This window comes from Protobothrops mucrosquamatus, unplaced genomic scaffold (genome assembly GCF_001527695.2).
Source record: "Protobothrops mucrosquamatus isolate PMUCROS unplaced genomic scaffold, P.Mucros_1.0 scaffold79, whole genome shotgun sequence".
In the NCBI taxonomy this organism is placed as follows: Eukaryota; Metazoa; Chordata; class Lepidosauria; order Squamata; family Viperidae; genus Protobothrops; species Protobothrops mucrosquamatus.
This window is the reverse complement of record NW_015386456.1, coordinates 1291036-1311813: the sequence shown is the minus strand read 5'-3', so window position 1 is coordinate 1311813 and position 20778 is coordinate 1291036. Positions and strand designations below refer to the sequence as shown.

At 37.2% G+C, this 20778-nt stretch overlaps 1 protein-coding gene across 1 annotated transcript in view; it reads left to right on the top strand.

The window, feature by feature from the left end:
• The first annotated feature begins 764 nt into the window (after window positions 1–764).
• CA8 (carbonic anhydrase 8) overlaps window positions 765–20778 on the top strand; it is a 33987-nt gene continuing 13973 nt past the window's right edge. The window contains exons 1-3 of the mRNA XM_029283416.1: window positions 765–852; window positions 3034–3225; window positions 6227–6351. Coding sequence (XP_029139249.1) covers window positions 792–852; window positions 3034–3225; window positions 6227–6351 — 378 coding nt within the window. The 5' untranslated portion in view covers window positions 765–791. The remainder of the gene's footprint in view (window positions 853–3033; window positions 3226–6226; window positions 6352–20778) is intronic.

Sequence of the window (20778 nt, the reverse complement as noted above, 5' to 3'; positions counted from 1 at the left end):
GAGTTGAAGTCCACATGCCTTAAAATTGTCAAGGTTGAGAAACACTAGAATATTGCATAAATCTAGCACGATATGGTTTCTGATATCATGCAAACACATAAATGTGGCTTGAGAAAATAGTGTTAATCATGGCTAAGCAAATGAGCCACAGGGATTGGGAAGCCCAAACTCTGTAAACAAGCTGGTTGTCTGAAACAATATAGCGCAATATTAGATAATTACAGGCCCTTGGCATGAGTATTCCTGACAACTGAAATTAGGATTGAAGATAGTCTATACTTTAAGAGATTGTTGATTTAGAAATAGATGCACATTTAGTAATACAGCGTTTGAAAAAACAACTTTCCTTTATTACAATTTAAGTGTCACTATAAACATTCCTGAAATGGGGTAGACCAAGGGGAAAGCAAGGAGGGTTATAAACTCTAGTTAATTCCCTACTGATCCAGGCCACGCTTCCCAACCTCTTTTTCACCACATTTTCTAGACTGCATCGCCTTACCCTCTCGACCTTCTGACATGGACGTTTCTTTCCTTAACACCGTTAACCTAAGCAACGCAGCTAGTTGCGCACAAGCACAAACCGCCCCGTCTCAAGAGAGGCACCGCCTTCTGAACACGTGTCTCTTTGCAGCCAAGTTGCCTGTCTTCACACAGTCCCAACCTAGCAGTTCGCAAAGAAAGCGCCGGCTCCTATTTTCAGTTCAGGCACACAACCAGGCGGAGAGCAAACTTCCGCGCGGGGTTTTTGCCGGGAGCGCCCGCGAAGCGCGGAAAAAGCTGGCAGCTTCATGGAGGAATCGGGGCAAGTCGCCGAGAGAGAGGAGAGTGTGGATTGGGGCTACGAAGAAGGTAAGCAGGCGGCGGCCGGGGCGGGGGAGGGGGGCTGGGTAGAGTTTGTGAGCTGCGACCAGTCGGAGGAATGGGAGGGAGTGGGAGAAGACGGAAAGTAAAGCCCACGCTGGCTCTTGTCCCCATCAATATGTGCAGGTAATACTTGCCTTGGTTATCAGATTCTGTCTGGGGTGTTCAGTAAAGCAATTTTCTGCCGACGAAAATGAAAGGTTGCCAGGTGAAGCCAGCTGCATCCAAAAGTGAGAGATTTGTTTGGAAGTAAAACAAAAAACAAAAAGCTTCAGAGTCGCTTTAACAACACACTGCCGTGGGGCGTTCAAAACTCTTACACTGAGGAATTGGAGTGACCGAGTCCCTACTTACAACTGCTGTGGCCCCTGGAAGGGATTTTTAATCTCTTGGGGTTTTTCTTTTTTCTTTTTATCACCTGTGGCATTCCTTTCAAGGCAGCATGGAGCCAGAGTTGTAGATGAGATGTTGTGTACACAGTGATCACGTGATCTAGGACTAAGAAAACAAAATTGCAGGTAGTGTGGATTTGTTAGGGACTCAGATTCTTCAGGCTATTAAATGAAAATTAAGTGATATTAAATGAAAAATTGCATGTGCATGCAGGAATGGATGCTGTTCCTGTGTTTGGGGTGAAAAATTAAAAATGTACATTTTCTGAGATGACGGGAAGGAAGCATTATACAAAACTAGAAAAGTTAGATTTTATTTGGTGAAATCAAGACATTAAACATCTATGAAAAGTCTCAATCATCCAGATCATGGATGTCCCAAAAGTTCTTTTCAAAAGGCAACTGGACTTTCTTGGTTTTTTCCTTGAAAAACTGAAGAAGCTTCTTAGATGAGAAGCAAAATATTTTCATGGGGAACCCCCCCCCCAAGAATATCTAGTTGCCTTTTGAAAAACACCTTTGAGAAGATGTTAAACAGGAATTCAATTCTTTCCTTTAACCTAAAAAGAGTTTTAATCAACTTAAAAGTATTCCCTGCTTTGTGATGTTTCATGACCTTTACTCAGGCTAAGCAAACTTTCTCTTAAAATCCTGACTTCCAGTTTTTATACCTGAAGGATATTTTTATGGCTTAAAGATAGTAGGAATTAGTAGCTCATGTGTTATTAAAATGTTAATTTACAGATTCTTTGGCTGTCTTCTGTTTAACATACCTGCTGGAATTTTACTTGTAGATCCCTGTCAGGTTATTGCATGTCAGAAATGACACTGTTCTATAGTTAGTTTATTCTGTGTTCATCAAATGACGATCACTTCAATTCTGTGTTCATCAAATGATGGTCTTGGCAATCTAAAGTAGTCTTTGACTTGTCCTTAAATCAACCTGAATATATATTTTTTTATTTCTGATCAATGATTGTGATAATAGGAATTGAAAATGAGAACAGGAGCTGTTTTGTCACGTAGTTTTATTTTCCCTAAATAAATCATTGGCATTTGTATTTTATATTATGGTACTTTAAATGTTCTTCAGAAGAAATCTTTGGCATGACCTGCTGGCCATGAGAGATTAAATGCATCTTTGCACTTGACAAGCATTTTTGAAAAAGCACCCTCTCAAACATGTGGGTATATATTGTTCATTCCTGGCATTAAGCAGGTGGAAAACACAATCTTTCTAAATGTTGTAGCTCTTATACAAACTATAACTTTGAAGCTGCTATTTGCATACAAAGAAGCAGTCCTCTGGATAAACGTTCATTGAATAGTTAATACTTTGACCCTGTTTTGGTCTTGAAATATGATACATATAAATAATTTTGGTTCATTTTCCTAGGGATTTTTGTCCCACTTCTCTTGATAATGTGAGCTAGAAAAAGCAGAAGCTAGTGGTGCTATTATAAAAGAAATCCAGTGACTGCTATGCTTCAAATGGAAGCCCTGTTAATGAAATCAAGGTTAAATTCTTGTGTTGCTCCCTTTTGCCTCTGTGGCCTAACTAATTTAACTACTCTCAATTGGATGGGGGGGACAGTTTCCACCTGCCTCTTGTTTGGACTAATCTGATGTCAGATTTTTTACTTCTGATCTATCTTCAATAGACTTGGAAAAATGTATAGCAGAACAGGATAAATCTTGTTACAGTCCATTTTTCTAAGAGCATATAGAAAAACTGTTAACTTTCATTTCAATGAAACGTGTTATTCTCTTTTTTCAGGTGTTGAGTGGGGGCTAATCTTTCCTGATGCAAATGGGGAATATCAATCTCCCATTAACTTGAACTCAAGAGAGGCCAAATATGACCCATTGTTACTGGAAGTATGCTTATCACCAAATTATGTTGTATGCCGTGATTGTGAGATCATCAATGATGGACACGTAGTTCAGATCCTCTTAAAGACTAAATCAAGTATGCTTTCTTCACTACTTACTTCCTTTGTTTGCTTTATGATAAGCTAATACCAGCATCCATTGTTTCATTTTAAAATTATGTTACTTATCATTAGTATCAATAGTAGCAACATATTCAGAAATATTCTATTTGAATTGGAGAACTGAATGGGGCTATTTAGGCATTAGGTCCAATCTGCTGCTCATGGTAGTAATTTAAAATAACAAATTTCTGTCAGAGAACTATCTGGGCTTTCCTTGAATCCATCCTAGGAAGTAGAGGACACTCCTGATAATTGGTTCCACTGTCAAATTGTTCTTAACTGGGAGGAAATTTATCCTAACATTCACCCAGTATCTGTTTTTCTTTAACTCAAATGAATTTCATCATCTGCATTCTGAGAGATTGGAGCCTTTGTCTGTACAAAATCCCTTTATGTATATGAACAGTGTCATAAAATTCTCCCTCTGTTTTCTTATTGCTGTAAGGTATACGTTTTTCTCATTTTTTCTTTGTGCTCTTCAGCTTTATTGTTCTCTGAACTTGCTCCAGTTTATCTGAATCCTCTTTCATTTACATTAATTCAATCAATTCAATTCAATAGTACATTTATGAGGAGACTGAGCCAAGGTCTGTGATCTGATGTCTGAACTGAACTGAATCAGAGCTGAAATCTTATGGCTGTGCATTACAAAGTATAAGAGTGAAGGAAAATGATGTTCCATGTATTAAATAACTGGTTGACTAGAGCTTTCTTGATTATCAGAACTCTTAATTTATTTCATTTTAATTCTCACTGTCAAACTGGGGCACAGGAAATGCAGTACTTCAGTTACCCTTCAAATTGATGGCCTCTAAATATTGTTGAACTTAAATCCTTTGATTTTTTTTATCAGTTCAGCTTTTGGACATACTTTTCAGCATCATGAACAATAGTTCAATATATCAGTAGAATGTCTGCTTAGAGAATATTGAATTCCTACTTCTCTGCTTTCATGTACATAAGCTATGTTTGATCAGTATGGAAAAGGCATCCTGTAAACCTCATGGAGACATTAGTTACGTATTGTTGTAACTCAAAGGTCGCTTGGAAAAGCAGATGGCTGATTGCTGGGAGTAAAAGGAATGAGCCCTCACTCCACCAGGAAACATACATGTAATGTGTGTGCAAATAGGAGATATGAATATACAACTCTTATATCTCTTTCAAATAGAAAAGAGCTCAGAAATTACCCTCTCTAGTATACATTTTAAACAAACATTTCCTTTGCCAGCATTCAGAGTTGATTATTTATAATATTCCCGGCAATGTTCTAAATGATATGAGGCAGCTAGGGTTAGACAAAAAGAAATCTCATTATGATTAGAAGAAATACTGCCCTGGTAACTTGCAGCTTTGAGTCAGGAAGGTTTTTAAGTCCACTTTAGATATTCTCCAAAATTACAAACAGAAATCAGGAAAAAAGTATGCCCACCATATCTCACCCAATTGCTAATTGGAGCGAGGCATATGTTGCATACGTACTGATACAGGATTTGTGTCAAAAGTGGGTATGTCTAGCCTACTGCAGCATAGAGATGAAGGCATTTCCCTTAGTTTCTTCCAGAGCAGACACATACTTTGGGGTGGCTTTTTGGCAGGAAAGGAACATTGGAATTTAGGATTTCATCCACCTCCCTGTTTTTTAAAACGTGGCCTTATTATTCTGTATATGCAGTAAAAATGTTGATCTCAAAATTCAGAGTTTCCCTTTTAATTTACCAGTCTGGTTTTTTGTTGTTGTTGTTAAATTATCAAGGGAAAAAGAGCCTTAACTATCTGCCTTATCTGTTTTTATGTACCAGATCCAAGGCTGACTGATGTTTTGCTTTGGCCATGACACTTCTCTTTTGCAGGCTGCAATAAGATTACAAAGTTCAACACTTTCTATCTAAATCTATCAAACAATCTTTCCTTCTCAGACAATTATTTTGTTTTTAGTTATGCAGAATATAATAAGCAAAACTCCACAAGCTTAAAATAAAAAATGCTTATAAATAATGTGTGTGTATGTGTAATCTTCTCAGAAAACTTCAGAATATACTGTTATAATGTCAGTATCATTTTTCATCCACAATATTTCTGAAAAAATGGTTTTAAAAAAATCACTTTCCAAACTTTCAATGAGAACTTGAGCAATGTAATAACTTTCTGAGCCTGGCTGGAAGGAAGTAATTGAAGACTATAATGTATATTTTGTAACATTGGCATGCATTTATTAATGTATAGTTTTAACACAGGAGAAACATACAACTTAAAATTTTCAATATATCCCCCAAATATATTTGTATGAATTGTCTAGGGAGAAAGACATCATCCAAAATGGTTTCTCATTTGCTGGTGTCTTCTAACATCTAACAAACCCATATACAATTTTGTAGAATCTGTGCATCTGAGGTTTACTTGCCTCCTGTTGCTGCTCTCTATCAAATTGTTTTGACTAGCTGATCATTCTTCATTATTACACATTAGCAGGGCTCACACATGGAGCTCAAGTTTTATCTACAGTTAGTTGAATAAGCCTCAATAGCTGAAATCAGACAATATGTGAAGCTGCAGCCAAATAAATCACATTGTGGGTTACAGCAATGTGTGTGTTCAGCCACTGCTTGTTCCTGCTTATTTCTTTCTTGTATTCAAATGGCCAAATATAGTCTCAAGGCAACTGTCACATTGTAAAACATGGACCTCCTATACAGTATAGTTTGTTTTCATAAACACGGCTCAGCATATATTTTTCACTAAGAAACTGTGACATTGCATAAATAAAAGAATGCAACCGAATACTATTTGCATAGTATAACCATGAAGTATACAGTATTGCTCTACCAACGGTGTTAATTGTGAACTCCACTGCAGCTTTCATATTTGACCTTTGCCCAAAGAGAAACAATTTTCCAACTGTTTGTTCAGAGTGGTTTTAGAACATTGCTAGCCATGAATATCACTTGCAATAATTTGTATTGTGCTCTTTTCCAGTGTTAGTGGGAGGCCCATTACCTCGGGGCCATGAATTTGAACTTCACAATGTTCGATTTCACTGGGGCAGAGAAAATCAACGTGGCTCAGAACACACAGTTAATTTTAAGGCATTTCCCATGGAGGTAAGAGTGGTCTCACCTTACATAGCCATAGAATTTATTCTCTTAATGTGAAATCATTACCTCAGTACCAGTTGGTTTCATTTTAACCCAGCATCTTATTGATTTATAGCAACAATTAAAGGCTGTCATTTGAGGTGGGCACTGAGAATTTAAATTTATATGCATAGGATTGTGCCTCTGGTGAAAATTCTGTGTGATTAATTGGTCATAAAATTAACACACAATACTATAAACTTTGGCGTTAATAATATTCTAAAAAAATACCTGCCACAATAGCAATTTCTGGGTCACCTTGAGTAGCAAGTTGTTTTGCTTCCTTTTCTTTAACTGCATTGTTGCCCATCTTGTGGTTTGAGGTGACTCTGATCAGTTTTTAATGTGATAAAACATGCAGATATCAAAATAATTAAGAATATAAAACCTTAAAACTACAAAACATTAAAACAAACTAAAAATAATCACAGGTTTGGAGTAGAGAAGTGGTGATGCCTCCTCTGTTACTGCACCAACCACCTCCTGCTAACAGCTCCTTCCGGGCCTCATGGCAGCCAGCTAGCCAAGCTTTAAGACTTTTCCTGAAGCCTTAAAAAAGATGGGGGCGGATTTCACCTCCTGGGGCAAGGTGTCTCAAAGGGTGGGGGCCGTGGCAGAAAAGGCTTTTACCCTGGATTCCATTAGCTGAAATTCCTTGGCTGATGGGGTTCACACAAGGCCTTCTGCCAGCACAAGCGGGCGGGGCATCAGTTGCATTGCGGAAAGATGGTTCCACAGATATCTTGGACCCATGCCACAGAGGGTTTTAAAAGTGATAACCAATACCTTGAATTGGACCCAGACACAATTCGGTAACCAGTGCAGCTCACATAACAGTGGTGTTATATGTGCCACCCTGTCCGCACTGCTGCATTCTGGACCAGTTGTGGTTTCTGAATACTCTTCAAGCGTATCCCCACGTAGAGTGCATTGCAATAATCCAACACAAGATGACCAGGGCATGGGTGACTGAGTGCCAGACCACACGATCCAGAAAAGGGCAAAGTTGGCACACAACACAATCATGATGCCATCTGAGCAAGAGTCATGAGTATAGGGGAATCCCCAATTGCATACCAGGTGTGTCTGTGGTAGAATCCGGAATTAATGATGATAATGGATCCTGAAGCTCTGCATATCTACAGCCACTTTGTGTTACCAAGAGTCAGATGAAACCTGTTTTCCCTCATCTATGTCCCCACAGCTTCCAGGCATCGTGAGAGGGCAGCCACTGGGAGGGATCTGTAACATTTTTAAAAAAGAAAATAATGCATGCATTTTTTCATAGATGATTTCCAGTTTTTAATGAAATGCAACATCTAGAACAGTGTTTCTTAAAAGTTTTGCTCTCAGGACCGCTTTCCACTTTTTAAACCACAGAGGATCCCAAAAGAGCTTTTTTTAAAAATAAAAAATATATTTATTGATATTCATATTAAAAATTAAAAATAATGCATTCATAGAATATGTATTTTTTGAATCATACATGATATTATTTTAAATTTTGCAAGTATTTTCAATGTCTGGCAAATAATTTTGATTACAGAGACCTCTGATATGGTCTTGGGAGATCCCCAGGGGTTCTATGATCATATATTAAGAAGCCTAGAACTTGCATTGAATCTTCATAGTGCTTTATCTGAGTAGATGGAATATCTCAAGCCTGTGTTTGTCTCTGTGATGCTGGTTGCAATATTTAAGTGTTTCCTCATGCATTTAAGTTGTTTTTTTATATATTTAAAACTCTTTCAGTACATTTTTGTTTGGCTTTAAATATTGTGCTATTTTATTTTCATCCATTTATAAGTTTAAAAACAGCACATTTTTCTTTTTTTATCTATTTTTTGTGGAATATATTATTTTGCTAAAAAAATTCTACTTAGAAATGGCATGATTTGTAAGTTGGGGGTGGGGCTAAATAGTTTAAAATCTTCCTTCCCACACCTAAGATGAGAAATATAGATTTCTTAATTTGATTTATTTTGTTTCATAATAGCTTTCTTCTTGGCATTACTTGGTTGTGTATAGTATGCTGACTGGGTGGGTCAGTTTGTTATCAACAATTAAACTATTAACTATACCAATACATGAATAAACAATATGGAGTATGAAATTTCTGTTTAAAGGTGCAAAACTCTCTGCTTATCTACAGAATTTCTTATCTTAAAAGCTCCCGTATTCCTGGATGCATATCCCTTTCCTTTCTTCTGTTTCCTGTCATTCAATTCTCTTTGTCTTCACACTTTTCTCTTTGGGTTCTCGTAGCTTTCTGCAGGGCGCAGCAAAAAAAAACAAAAACAAGATGGTGGCTGTGACTGAATGATCAAAGATCTGCTTGTATTAAAAGGTGTAACAATATACATTAAAAAGGGGGCAGGTCTTCAATTACATGGCCATATTGACCTTTTGGAAGCCCTCTTGGTTGGCTCTGTGCCAAAATAATTTGGGATCAAATTCATGCTTGCAGAATTAGTTCCACTTTATCCTTAAAAACAAAGAATAGACAGGTAAGAAAAACTGAAACAGGGAAATGCCAATTAGATTCCTTTAAATTTTAAGGACCTTCTTCATCGTTAGTCAACCATATAACAAAAATATACACTGTAATATTAATATTAAAGAAGCTGCTCTACAAGCACCGGTAATATACATGCCGCTGTACAGTCACTGCTTTTATAATGAGTGAATCAGCCTTCCAATAAATCTCTTTGTCTTATTTAGTGTAACAAAGAGTCTACAGTTAAACTATTAAAACCTCTAGCTAAGTGTAGAATCAACAGTATAGCATATTGTTACAATATATTTCTAAAATACATATTTTCTCTTTAGAACCTGGAATATGTTTTAAAGGCTTAATAATAACGTGAGAAAATTTCATGGAGAAGATTAACTATGTGGTAAAAAAAGAGGTTAAAGTAATCTGTGAATGGCCATAAAATGAAAATTTACAGATTTAGTTGATGAACAATGTTAATAAATATTTACATTTTTTGAAAGCAATAAACCAAGAATGAATCCGTGACAATCTGGTTGGCACATTTAGCTTGCTTTTTGCATTTATTATATTTTTCAGATGTTTTCAAACAACTAAAGTATATCTGTACAGAAATCTTTACAAACAGATTTTTGATACTTTTTTAAAAAACACTTTTTAAAGTTCTGTTTTTAAAGGTTTAGTTTTATAGAACATTTGTTCCTTTTGTTACAGGAAGAAACAGCCTCCTGTATTTTAAAACAAGACAATGATTAATGTACACTCCTGGCAAATCTTGAAAATCTTTACTTGAAATGTGTGATTTAGTATTTTAGGATTAGAATCTGAAATGAATACACAGTAGAATTACAGATAGTCCTCATTTAATCAGTTCAGTAACCATTCAAAGTTATGATGGTGCTGAACGAGTGGTACGCATGATTGGTCCTTGCCGTTCCAGTCATCACAGCATCTCTGGCTTGGCAACTGGCTTGCATTTAGAATGGTTGCCGAATCCCATGGTCACACAGTCACCAATTGCAACTTTCCCTGCCAGCTCCCAACAAGTGAAGTTAAAGGGGAAGCTGGCAGGGAAAGTTACAAGTTGTTCTGGTAAGTTGTTTACATTCCAGTGGCTTTTTCTCCTGAGGAGTCTGGCTACCTAAGTCATCCCCTGCCCATGGCAGCTACCTGCATACCCTGAGATGCCTGGCAGCAGTCATGCTGTGGCACCTCCCCCACCCAGCAGCAGCTCCTTACTTACCTGCCAACCTGCTTGCAAGCTGACTGGTTCCCCATTGACTGTAAATTGCACAACCCCTTCAGCCAAGCCCTTACTATATTTCAGGAACAATCAGCAAAACTTAAGGAAAGTTTTTGGCTTAGTTTCCCTTCCCATCAAGCATCACCTGTGGGAGGGAAAACATCTTATGTATTCTGAATTATGATAGAAAAAATACCAACAAATAAGCATATCTGTGCTCTGAATAATGTGATACCTATTGACTGAAATGTGTAAGAGGCTGACTGCAGGTAGGGAAATTCTGCATACTGCATGTCCTCCAGGAAACAGCAGAAGCTGGTCCTCCAGTTTAGATGAGGAATATGACAAGGGCAAGGGGACCATATTCTCTCTCCAATATATAACACCTCATGTATTCAAAAACACAGACCCACAGATTTAGTAACATAATGTCTCGATCCTTAGAACAATAGTGGTTGCTGAATGAGAAAGTGCCCTATAGCAGATATTTTTTTTCAGTTTGAATTAGCTGTTGCTAATATAATATTTGCAGTCTGTACAGATTAGTAAGATTGTTTGCTTTATAAAATTGAAATTTACCATTAACCTTAAGCAACAGAATAAAAAAGAAAAACGTCAACCGATACGATCTTTAAGTACAAAACTGGTACATTAAAGCTTCACAAATGTGGTATTATTTTCCACTGATAAATTGTTGAGAGAATTAGGTTTTAATTTGTCTGGTTTGTTTTACACAAATGTTCTATTCACAGGACCTTGACTGCTTTATATGATGTGCTCTTAGAGATCTTAGTTGTGGTTGGCTATGGCAAGAGCTATGTGTGCTGGCACCATTTTGCTGCCCTCTGGTGTGGCAAAAAATGCTGCCCCTTCCCATTGTTCAAATAAGGTTCAACTAGCACAGGAGTAGGTGGACTAGAGAGAAGCTGCCATTTTGTTCTTTGCCTCAACCCAATGCAGAATAAACTGACCTGCTTTCTGAAAAAGGCAGCTGAGGAAGGGGCCCAGTCCATATAATAGGAAACATTACTAAAAGTATTTAGTATTTATTGCTGTGTAAAAAGTATTTAGAAAGCCATTTTGGCTTGGTAGTTAAGGCATCAGGTTAAAAATGGGGAGAATGTGAGTTCTACTCCTGCCTGAGGGACAGAGTCAACTGAGTGACCTTGGCTTCCTCTCAGCCCTAGGAAGGGGGCAATGTCAAACCACTTCTGAAAAACTGCAGGGATTTGTCCAGGGAGTCTCTGAGAATCAAATATAACTAATAGGAAAAAAATGATTTGGCATTACTGCTAAAAAAGGAGGGAGATATTATCAAAAGCAAGCTAAAGCTTGTTGTAATCTGATGTAAAGTCCTTTGTTCTGCTTATAGGTAAATAAATATATCCTCCACTTTGGAAAACAGTAAGCATAGCTAGCTAGAGACTTCTGAATTTTCCTAGATTATATAGCAAGAATGCAGACTGCACTTTGCATAGAATCAAATAATTGGTTATTGGAGAAGGGACAATAGCTCAGGGGCATAGTACTGATAGTCCTTGACTTACAACAGTTCATTTGGTGACCAAAGTTACAACGGCACTGAAAAAAGTGACTTTTGACCGTTTTTCACACTTACGACCATTGCAGCCTCCCCATGGTTACGTGTTTTACATTTGGATGCTTGACAACTGGTTCTTACTTATGACGGTTGCAGTGTCCCAGGGTCATGTGATCATCTTTTGGGACCTTCTGACAAGCAAAGTCAATGGGGAAGCCAGATTCACTTAACAACCGTGTTATTAACTTAACAATTGCAATGATTCATTTAACAACAGTGGCAAGAAAAGTAAAAAAATAGGGTAAACTCACTTAACAAATGTTTCACTTAGTAATATAAATTTTGGGCTCAATTGTGGTCGTAACTCGAGGACTACCTGTACACCCTTTGCATACAAAAGTTTCCAAACTCATTCTCCAGTTAAAAAAAAGTAAATAACAAATATCATGAAAAACCTCTGCCATGGAAAAGTGTTGCCAACTAGATCAGACAATAAGAACTTAATGGATAAATTACCTAACCAATGATATTGGTTACATGTAAATATCTGATCTCATGAAACATCTCCCTTTGTAGTATATTCTATTCGATAATAAGGTTATTACATGTTGTTAGGATGAATCTTTTTTTTCTTTTTCATAACTTTTCCCCCGAGTGATAAAATCACAGATAAGCTCTTAGTATCGACCCTCAATACAGAGATCCAAATCCATTTAACATGGAAGGAAGTTTCATTGATTTCACAGCCTGGCAGTCTGATTTAATGCTGCCATGTCAGCTGCAACAGTACAAGAAGTACTTTGTCCCATGGCAACCAATGTAGCATTCTATCTAATGTGTTGGGCAGATAGCCATGCAGTTCTTTTTCACTTTTGTCTTAAAAATTCAGTGCTATTATGTCCTTGAATTTGTAAGATGCACAAAAGTTGCCCTGCAACAATTATGTATCATACCTACAAGAATAAAGAAGGCACCTGTAGAAGGCTAATTATCTTTGCTCAGTTATAGAAGTGATTGGCCATTTTAATCCTCAAAAAGTACTTGTGGGGAAGTGTGGGAAACAGACATATAGCACTGTCTGCTCATTTCAAAGCAGCCATGCCCTACTTGCATGATCCCAGGAAAAGATGCAGCTGCTTTAAGATGTTGCAGAGAAGTGCTTCCTTTGTGCTCCCAAGTGTTCTGAAAAACTTTTCAAAATGATCATCACTACATCGGGTGGCGGTGAATTCTATAGTTGAACTATACATTGTGTCCTATCCTTGATGTTGACCCATTACAGTCAGGATAGTGCTTACAAAGGGAAGAATGGGTTTTGCTAAGAATTCCAGGAGTTGGAAGGTTCACACATTTGGAAAGTTGCATTAAGACAAGACAGCTTGAATTATACAGTCTTCTACCACTAGCTACCATATCCAGAAGCTGTCCTATACCTCAGTGCCCATTTCATGGAGAGGTTTTGGAAGGACTTCTGCACAGACACAACTCTCGATTCTCAGAATCTTCCCAGACAAGTCCCCACAGTTTTCTTCACAAGGTGTTTCAGAAGTGATGTGCAATTGTCTCCTTCCTAGGCTGAATGAAAGTGGCTGGCCCAAATTCACCCAACTGGCTTTGTGCCTAAGGAAAGAGTCACAGTCTCTTGGATTCTCACCTGATGCCTTAACTCCTATTGGCTCTCATTTATTTACAATAATCTTCTATTAAACCCATGCTGGTGAGGAGTTCAGGAGAATTTTAAAGTTTGCACATATTTCTGTTAATGTTTGATAGTTGCAAAAAGATTATTGCCCACCCACATGGTGGCATTAGCTTATATTGGCTTATCTCAAAAAAACAAAAAAAACAAAACCCAAGCAGGGTTTGACCTAATAAGTACTTGGATTAGTGACCACCAGGAAATAGTAGGGCTGAAGGCTAGCTTGGGAAGTAAGAAATGGCAAATCTCTTCCACATTTGGGCAAATTATATCTAGGAATCTATAAGGTCAGCGGGAAATGAGCTCAACTTAAATGAGACTTAACTTAAAATAAGAATGCAAAAAAGGAATAGGGTTTGACATTTATCCTAGTAGTATATTTGGTTTTATTTTACTTTGTATTGTATTTATCAAGGTTGCTCTTTGATGGCCAGTGAATGGCTAATACCGGTACCTGCCTTTCTTCCTTTGCTTTGCTATTTAATGCAAAGTCTCTTTGTGTTAGATATTAAGACAAACCAGGAGGTTATTTTCTTAAGGAGCACATACACTAATTCTATAGATGTTTATGCCTTTTTTGATTTTTAGTGGCTTATAGCTGGCATACATTATTTTAAATCACCTTAATTGAGACTGAATATTCCAGTTTCACATCACAAAGTGACTCCCTGTGTAGACATGTAGTAGCTTCATTATCATTTCACTGTTCTTACTTCAGCAGTACTGACTCAAGGGATTTAGAATAAATGTTCAGCTCACTACACAGACTGTAGATAATAGATACCACTTTCATTTGAGAAAAGAGAATACTTCCAACTTAAACTTGGATAAATTGTTAAATTGGTTATAACGGAAGCCAATTCAAATATTTATTAAATGAAATAGCAATGTCTATTTAGAAACAGGAAAAGACTCTTCAAATCATTTTGCTTTAGTACAGTTTTATACTTTCAGGAGGAAATTAAACATTATGCTTATTATATTATATGTAATTTCTATTTTACCTTCCATATTTTTTTCTTTCTTTAGTCATGCAGTAAGAATAATTATTTAGTGTTTGCCTTTGTTTCTAATAAACAATGGGCCTGGAAGGAAAGGTTAGATTTGTCTCTTCTTTGCACTTAGATGTCCTCCATTCAGGTCATGCCATATACTTGCAATCAAGTAAATAAAATCACAATACCTCAAGAGAAATGTGTAAGAAATACTTAAGCGCTTTGAATTGAATTTGAAGAAAAAAATCATTTTAGGGGATTAAAAACTTTTGAAAAGTTGCAAAGCAGATTTCACCATTAGTTCTAGTCATAACAGTCCTCCTAACCACAGGAAATCCATAGGTTTGAAAGACCTGCAGAAATTTCATGTCCCTGAGTGTTCTTTTTGTCTCACTTGTATAGATGATTTTTCCTCCGCTCAGTTTTAAGCCGCTTTTCAGAAGTGTTGCAAGAGGAAACAAACTGTGATTTTGTCACTGGAGCCTTGCTGCATGTAGATTTGTCACAGGGCAGGCTGTTTTCTGAGTGGCAGAAGGAAATGAGAAAGGCGTTGTGTCTGTCCCTGTTCTTTAGAAGGTGTGGTCAGTAAGGCACCTTTAGAGGAAGAAGAGGTTACATGACAATCTTGATTTTGTATAACTGGATGTCTAGGTTCAAGCATGTGACCCAATATAGCATTTCCTGCTTAAATTTCTCCCTGTGTCTGCTGGTAACAGGCTAGAAAGTCTGGCCCCGGGATTTAATATAATGCTTTTGTTTGATGAATTCTCGCCCTTTGGAAACATGGCCGAAAAACAGTAAATTACAAAAATGTTCTTGTAAACAAAGAGTTTTCTAACTTTGTTCTTTAGTTTGAATGAGAAAACTAACTTCCAAATACAAATAAACCTATCAAATACAAACTTCCAAATACAAATAAACCAAATACAAATAAACCTTTTGAGTATCTACGTATTTCTATTTGGAAAAATAGAAATCAGCAGTAGAAGGAAACAGCAGAGCAAAATGTTTTGCAAATTCATCTTCACTTATTTTGGAGTAGTTTTAAAAACAGTGGAATTTATTTTCTAAAAAAAATATGAGCCAGATTAAATTGTACAGCACTAATTTGGGCAAGTTGCATATACAAATTTTGCTCAAATAAGATTTGAAGTCTATAGGAGCTGCCAAAGTCTCATTCCATGCTAATCTATTATGTGTTGATTCACGGAGGGCCTCTTTGAAAAACTAATTTTTGTGGGGAGATGGACCATTTATTTTCTTCCAAATTAATGTTCCTCAAGATGAATCCAAGCACAAGTACCTACATATCTGTTTTTCTCAAATATGATTACGATGTGATATAAAGGTTCTGTATTCATCAAAATGCAATCATCAATGAGTATAATAACTACAGGGCTTTCTATGTGTGTTTTTATTTCATAATGATCATAAATCAAAGTCTTAATATTAAACAATTTGTACAAAGCCTTTAGTTGCTTTCCTGGTACCTTTGGTTTGTTTTAACCGCGTGAATAATGCATGACTAAGTGAAACATAATGGCAATATGTGTTTCATTCTGGGAATATGAGTTTGTTCTTTGAAAGAATATGTATTTCTCAGATCAGTGAGAAATACATATTCACTTTGTTTCACTTACTACCCATCTATATGCTTGCATTGAATCAGAGTTTTATAAAAGTATAGATTTCAAACAAAATTATCTTCATACAGTATGAGGTGACTAAACAACTGATGATTCCATCTTTTTCTCTATTAAGGAATACTAAATATATAGAACAAAGTTAAATATGACTTTAAATAATTCATGAGTTATGCTACTTAAGTTATGAAACAGTATTAATCTCTAATAAGAAGCATTAAGAAGATAATGTTGGTTTATCTCAAGATAATTACTTGAAATATCTCTAAATTGGATATGTATTTCAGAAATAATATGCTAAATATTTAGCAAATTTATATGGCCTCCCATTTCACCAGATGTGATTCTGAGCAGTGTACAACTAACACTTAAACAAGGTCACAACCATTAAAACACTTACAACAATAAACATAAAAATAAATAAAAAGCATGATTACAGGAGAAAAACTATTTGGGCACAATACAACCTACTCATAGGCTGCCCACAGGATCCCCAAAGTTTCTGGATAAACCATGTTCTAAAAACTTTCTGAAAGGCTAATCTCACCTTGGGGTGAATGATGTTCCAAAGAGCAGGAGCCACAGCCAAAAAGGCATGCCATCTGGGTCCTGCCAGATAGAACTCCTTGGTAGATGAGACCCACAGCATACCTCTCCTGCTCAACCTGATGCGATGGGAAGATGTCATTGGGAAGAAGTGGTCCCTTAGATAACGTGGGCTTAAAGGTCAAAAACAGCACCTTGAATTGTATTCAGAAACAAACCAGCAGCCAGTGCAGCTTGTGGAACAAAGGTATTAGTGTGTCATCCTAACATGCACGTAATTGTCCATGCAGCCACACACTGTACCAGTTGATGCTTCCAGATGCTTTTCAAGGGCAGCTCCATGTAGAGCACATTCATACAGTCGGAATGAATGACTATGAGCAGAGCATTGTAGTCCAGGAAGGGGTGCAACTGGCATGCAACACAAAGCTGTGCAAAGGCCTTCCTAACCAAGACTGTCACTTGTTCCTCTTACAGGAGCTGAGTTTAGAAAGGCCCCTAGATTGCACATGGGGTCTGTCTGAAGTAGTGCAACCCTATTCATGCCAAAGGTGGTAAAATCTCAGGTAAAAAAAGCCCCCAAAGCCAAAGCCACTCAGTCTTGTCGAGGTTCAGTTAAAGCCCATTCAGACCCCTGCAGCCTTCAGGCACTTGAACAAGACATTAATATCATTGCTTAGTTCACCAGGGATGGAAATGTATAATTTGGTATTATCAGTGTGATAACTCATCCCATGGCAAGAAATGACGTTACTCATTAACTTCATGTAGATGATAAAATAGGAGCAGAGAGATTACTGAACTTTGCAGCATCCCACATAATAGGAATTGCAGGTGGGACCTCATTCCTGGTCAACACCAACTGGACTGCTCCATAGGAAGGAAGAAAACCAGCCAAATACTGTGCTACTGACTCCCATCCCACAGAACTGATCCAGAAGGATATCATGCTTGATGCTATCAGAGGCCGCTGAAAGCTGAAGGAGAGCAAAGCTAGATAAGCTACCAACCAGAAATCATCTCAAAGTGACCAATTCTGTTTCCATCCCATGCCCAGGTCTGAGTTCTGACTGAAAGGGGTTGCAGTAATCCATTTCATCCAGGGCCCACTGGTCATGCAATTCAGATAGATGTTCATCTGTTGATTCCTTATGTGAGAGTTCAAACTGGAACTAAGTTGGATTTAAAACAGAGATGTGAACTGGAATAGTCCTATAGGATGCAAGAATCACTTGGGCAATTAGGAACTTTTTCTGGAAGCAAAGCCACAATATTTTAGTACAGTGTGGGGTTTAGGGGAGACATAGTCAAGGACATCTTGATCATATTAAATATTTTTTTCAGAGTTGCTCAAGATACTTTATAACTTCATAGAAACCCTATATGTTAGGCTTGGCTGAATTCTAATCCAAGGTTACCTAATGCAGAGGTCACCAACCTTGTGGGCACCAGGGACTAGTTCTGTGGAGAGAGGTTTTTCCGCGGACTGGAATGCGCATGGTCTTGTGTGCTGCCTGCATCCTGTGGATGGGGTTTTGCTTGTTTGTGCGGACCAATTGCTGGCATGCCGCGGACCAGTATTGGTCCACGGACCAGGGGTTGGGGACCCCTGACCTAATGGGTTTTATATATAAGTGGGTATTTGAACTAAGATCTCCCAGGTCAAAGTCTAACATACAAACCATCTGATAATCATCACAATTGACAATGCAACCTTTGCTAGTTTAATAATGGTCCTCATTATGTTCTGTGGTTTACAAGAATACTTAGAGCAGGGGTGTCAAACTGCTGGCCTGCGGGCCAGATGCATCATCCGGAAGCCGCGCCCACCCCATTGCTGGCAATGGCAAAACTGTCCTGATACATTGCACGACGTCACGTGGCGTCACGAGTTTGGCATGTCTGACTTAGAGGAAAGAATAACATGAGAAAGCTATGAATCTTTTGACAGTGAGCTCTATCCCTAAAGAATGTGGCATTGCATAATGCTCCTTTCAGTGGCAGTAACATATGAAGGGACAACAAACTAGCCAGTGTTTCCTCAACCTTGACAATTTTAAGGCATGTGGACTTCAACTCCCAGAATTCCACAGCAAGCAATGCTGGCTGTGGAATTCTGGGAGTTGAAGTCCACATGCCTTAAAATTGTCAAGGTTGAGAAACACTGAACTAGACTGCTGTGATGGAGGAGAAAAGAGGATGCTGGCTCACCTATGATCCAGAACTATAGGAAGTGCTCAAACGCCACACACAGCAGGAAGCAATTGCCAGAATTAGGGAAGCAACTTCTTGAATCTTGGCCAGGTATTGCAAATCCTTCCCAGGATGTAACTTGGCACCAACAGCTGCTGAAAATATACAAGACTATGTTGATTCCTGGACTCATCACATATCCGGAGGTAATTCTAGATCGAGAAGAAAACACAGCTTCATGCCTGATCGGGATTAAAAACTATATAAATGTCTGAAAGGTTCAGTTCTGCAGCCCTTGGGCTACTGAACTAGTCATCATACAGCACTTTTGATTAAGTGAGTATGGGATCTTTGACTTCTATAGAAATAGAACATTTTAAAAACACCAAATGACTTTTCTTGTGCCTGGGTTCATACTACATTAAGTGAAAGTGACTGAGTTCATACATAACCAATCAAAACAGGCCCCATTATGGCTTTCTGTGATACGTGAACCAAGCCACTGCCTCAAAATGTTTCTGATTTAAAATAGAAAAGTCAGAGGGTTGAATAGAGTGAGGGTGGAAATGTTTTTATAAGTTCAGCAGGTAAGCTCACCGGGTTGTGTTTTTTTCTTTAAGAAGTAATCAGAGTGGCCTTGTTTTTTTTATTTTTCTCACCAATATAAATCTACTGTAGTCCATGACTCAGTTAGAACATGGGCTGCAGTCAAAAAGTACTTATTTTTTTTCCTGGAAGTTTCTTGTTTTGAGGAGTAAGTTTCCAAAAGTTTACTGGAAAAACATACATTCATCATGTTTTTTTAGGATAATGGATCTAGTAAAGTATACTTGGGGGTGATTGGGTACCATCAGTCATAAACTGAATCTGAAAAAAATTGTTATGCATTTTGTTTTAAAAATACATTGTAATTCTTGTCTCAATTTGACAAAAATAGCTCTTTTTAAAATAAATACATGACATTTCCCTATTATTAAAAATGAGGTTTTTACTTCACTTTTCCTTTTAATCCTTTACAATTCTTTACAAGCAGTATTTTTCTATTTGAGAGAGAAAAAGATCCTTTGCAGCAATTTACCTCTGTGAATTTGATAATAACTCTCTTCATGGCTTTATCCACTTACATATATAAAATCACCCGTGTAAACTTGACTATTCTCTTTCATGACATTGTTACAACTTTCTTTGCAGTAAAGTATATGTTGACATTAAAAAGATAACGGTTGGAGTCACATAGAGAGCATTGTTTTCATAGTATTTGTGTCTAGACCCTTAACTCTTTAATCAAGAATTTTCTTTCTGTAGATCAGTCTGTAATCAAAGGAAAGAAATAACTTTTTCTTTGTTTTGTTCTCCTTTTTTATTTAATGTGATAGTCATCAGAGAGCACGAGTGCCCTCTAGTGAGGATAATGAGAAATGCTAATCTAATAAAAAAAGTATGCTTAAGACATGATTATTATGGTTTTTTTTACTAGCATAATACTAAAAAGAAATGGAGACTGAAATGTCAACACATGATTTGGTTTTTAAATGAATCATTTAACATTTAGAGAAGGAAAATATTCATAGTTTTAAAATGGACAAATAATTGAAAAGAACGAAGTCAAACAATATATTTTGATTCTTTAAATTCACCAAACACATTAACACATTCTGAATGCCAAGCTGTGATAAGCACCTTCTGAAACATTTTATATTGTGTAATATGAATATTTCTCTTTTATTTCTAAAACTATATTGATGCTATAAGAAACTGTACAATGAATATGACCCAATAATGTTCATTCTCAAACATCCAGCTAGATGGTAGTGAAGATTTTTGAAATAAACATCCCATTCTGAAAGGCTGAATTTTGCAGTTCATTTTTGCTTTTAGAATATGCGTTTGATTAAAATTCTTTTAATATTATTACTTTATTATCTATGCCAGCGTTTCTCAACCTTGACAATTTTAAGGCATGTGGACTTCAACTCCCAGAATTCCACAGCCAGCAATGCTGGCTGTGGAATTCTGGGAGTTGAAGTCCACATGCCTTAAA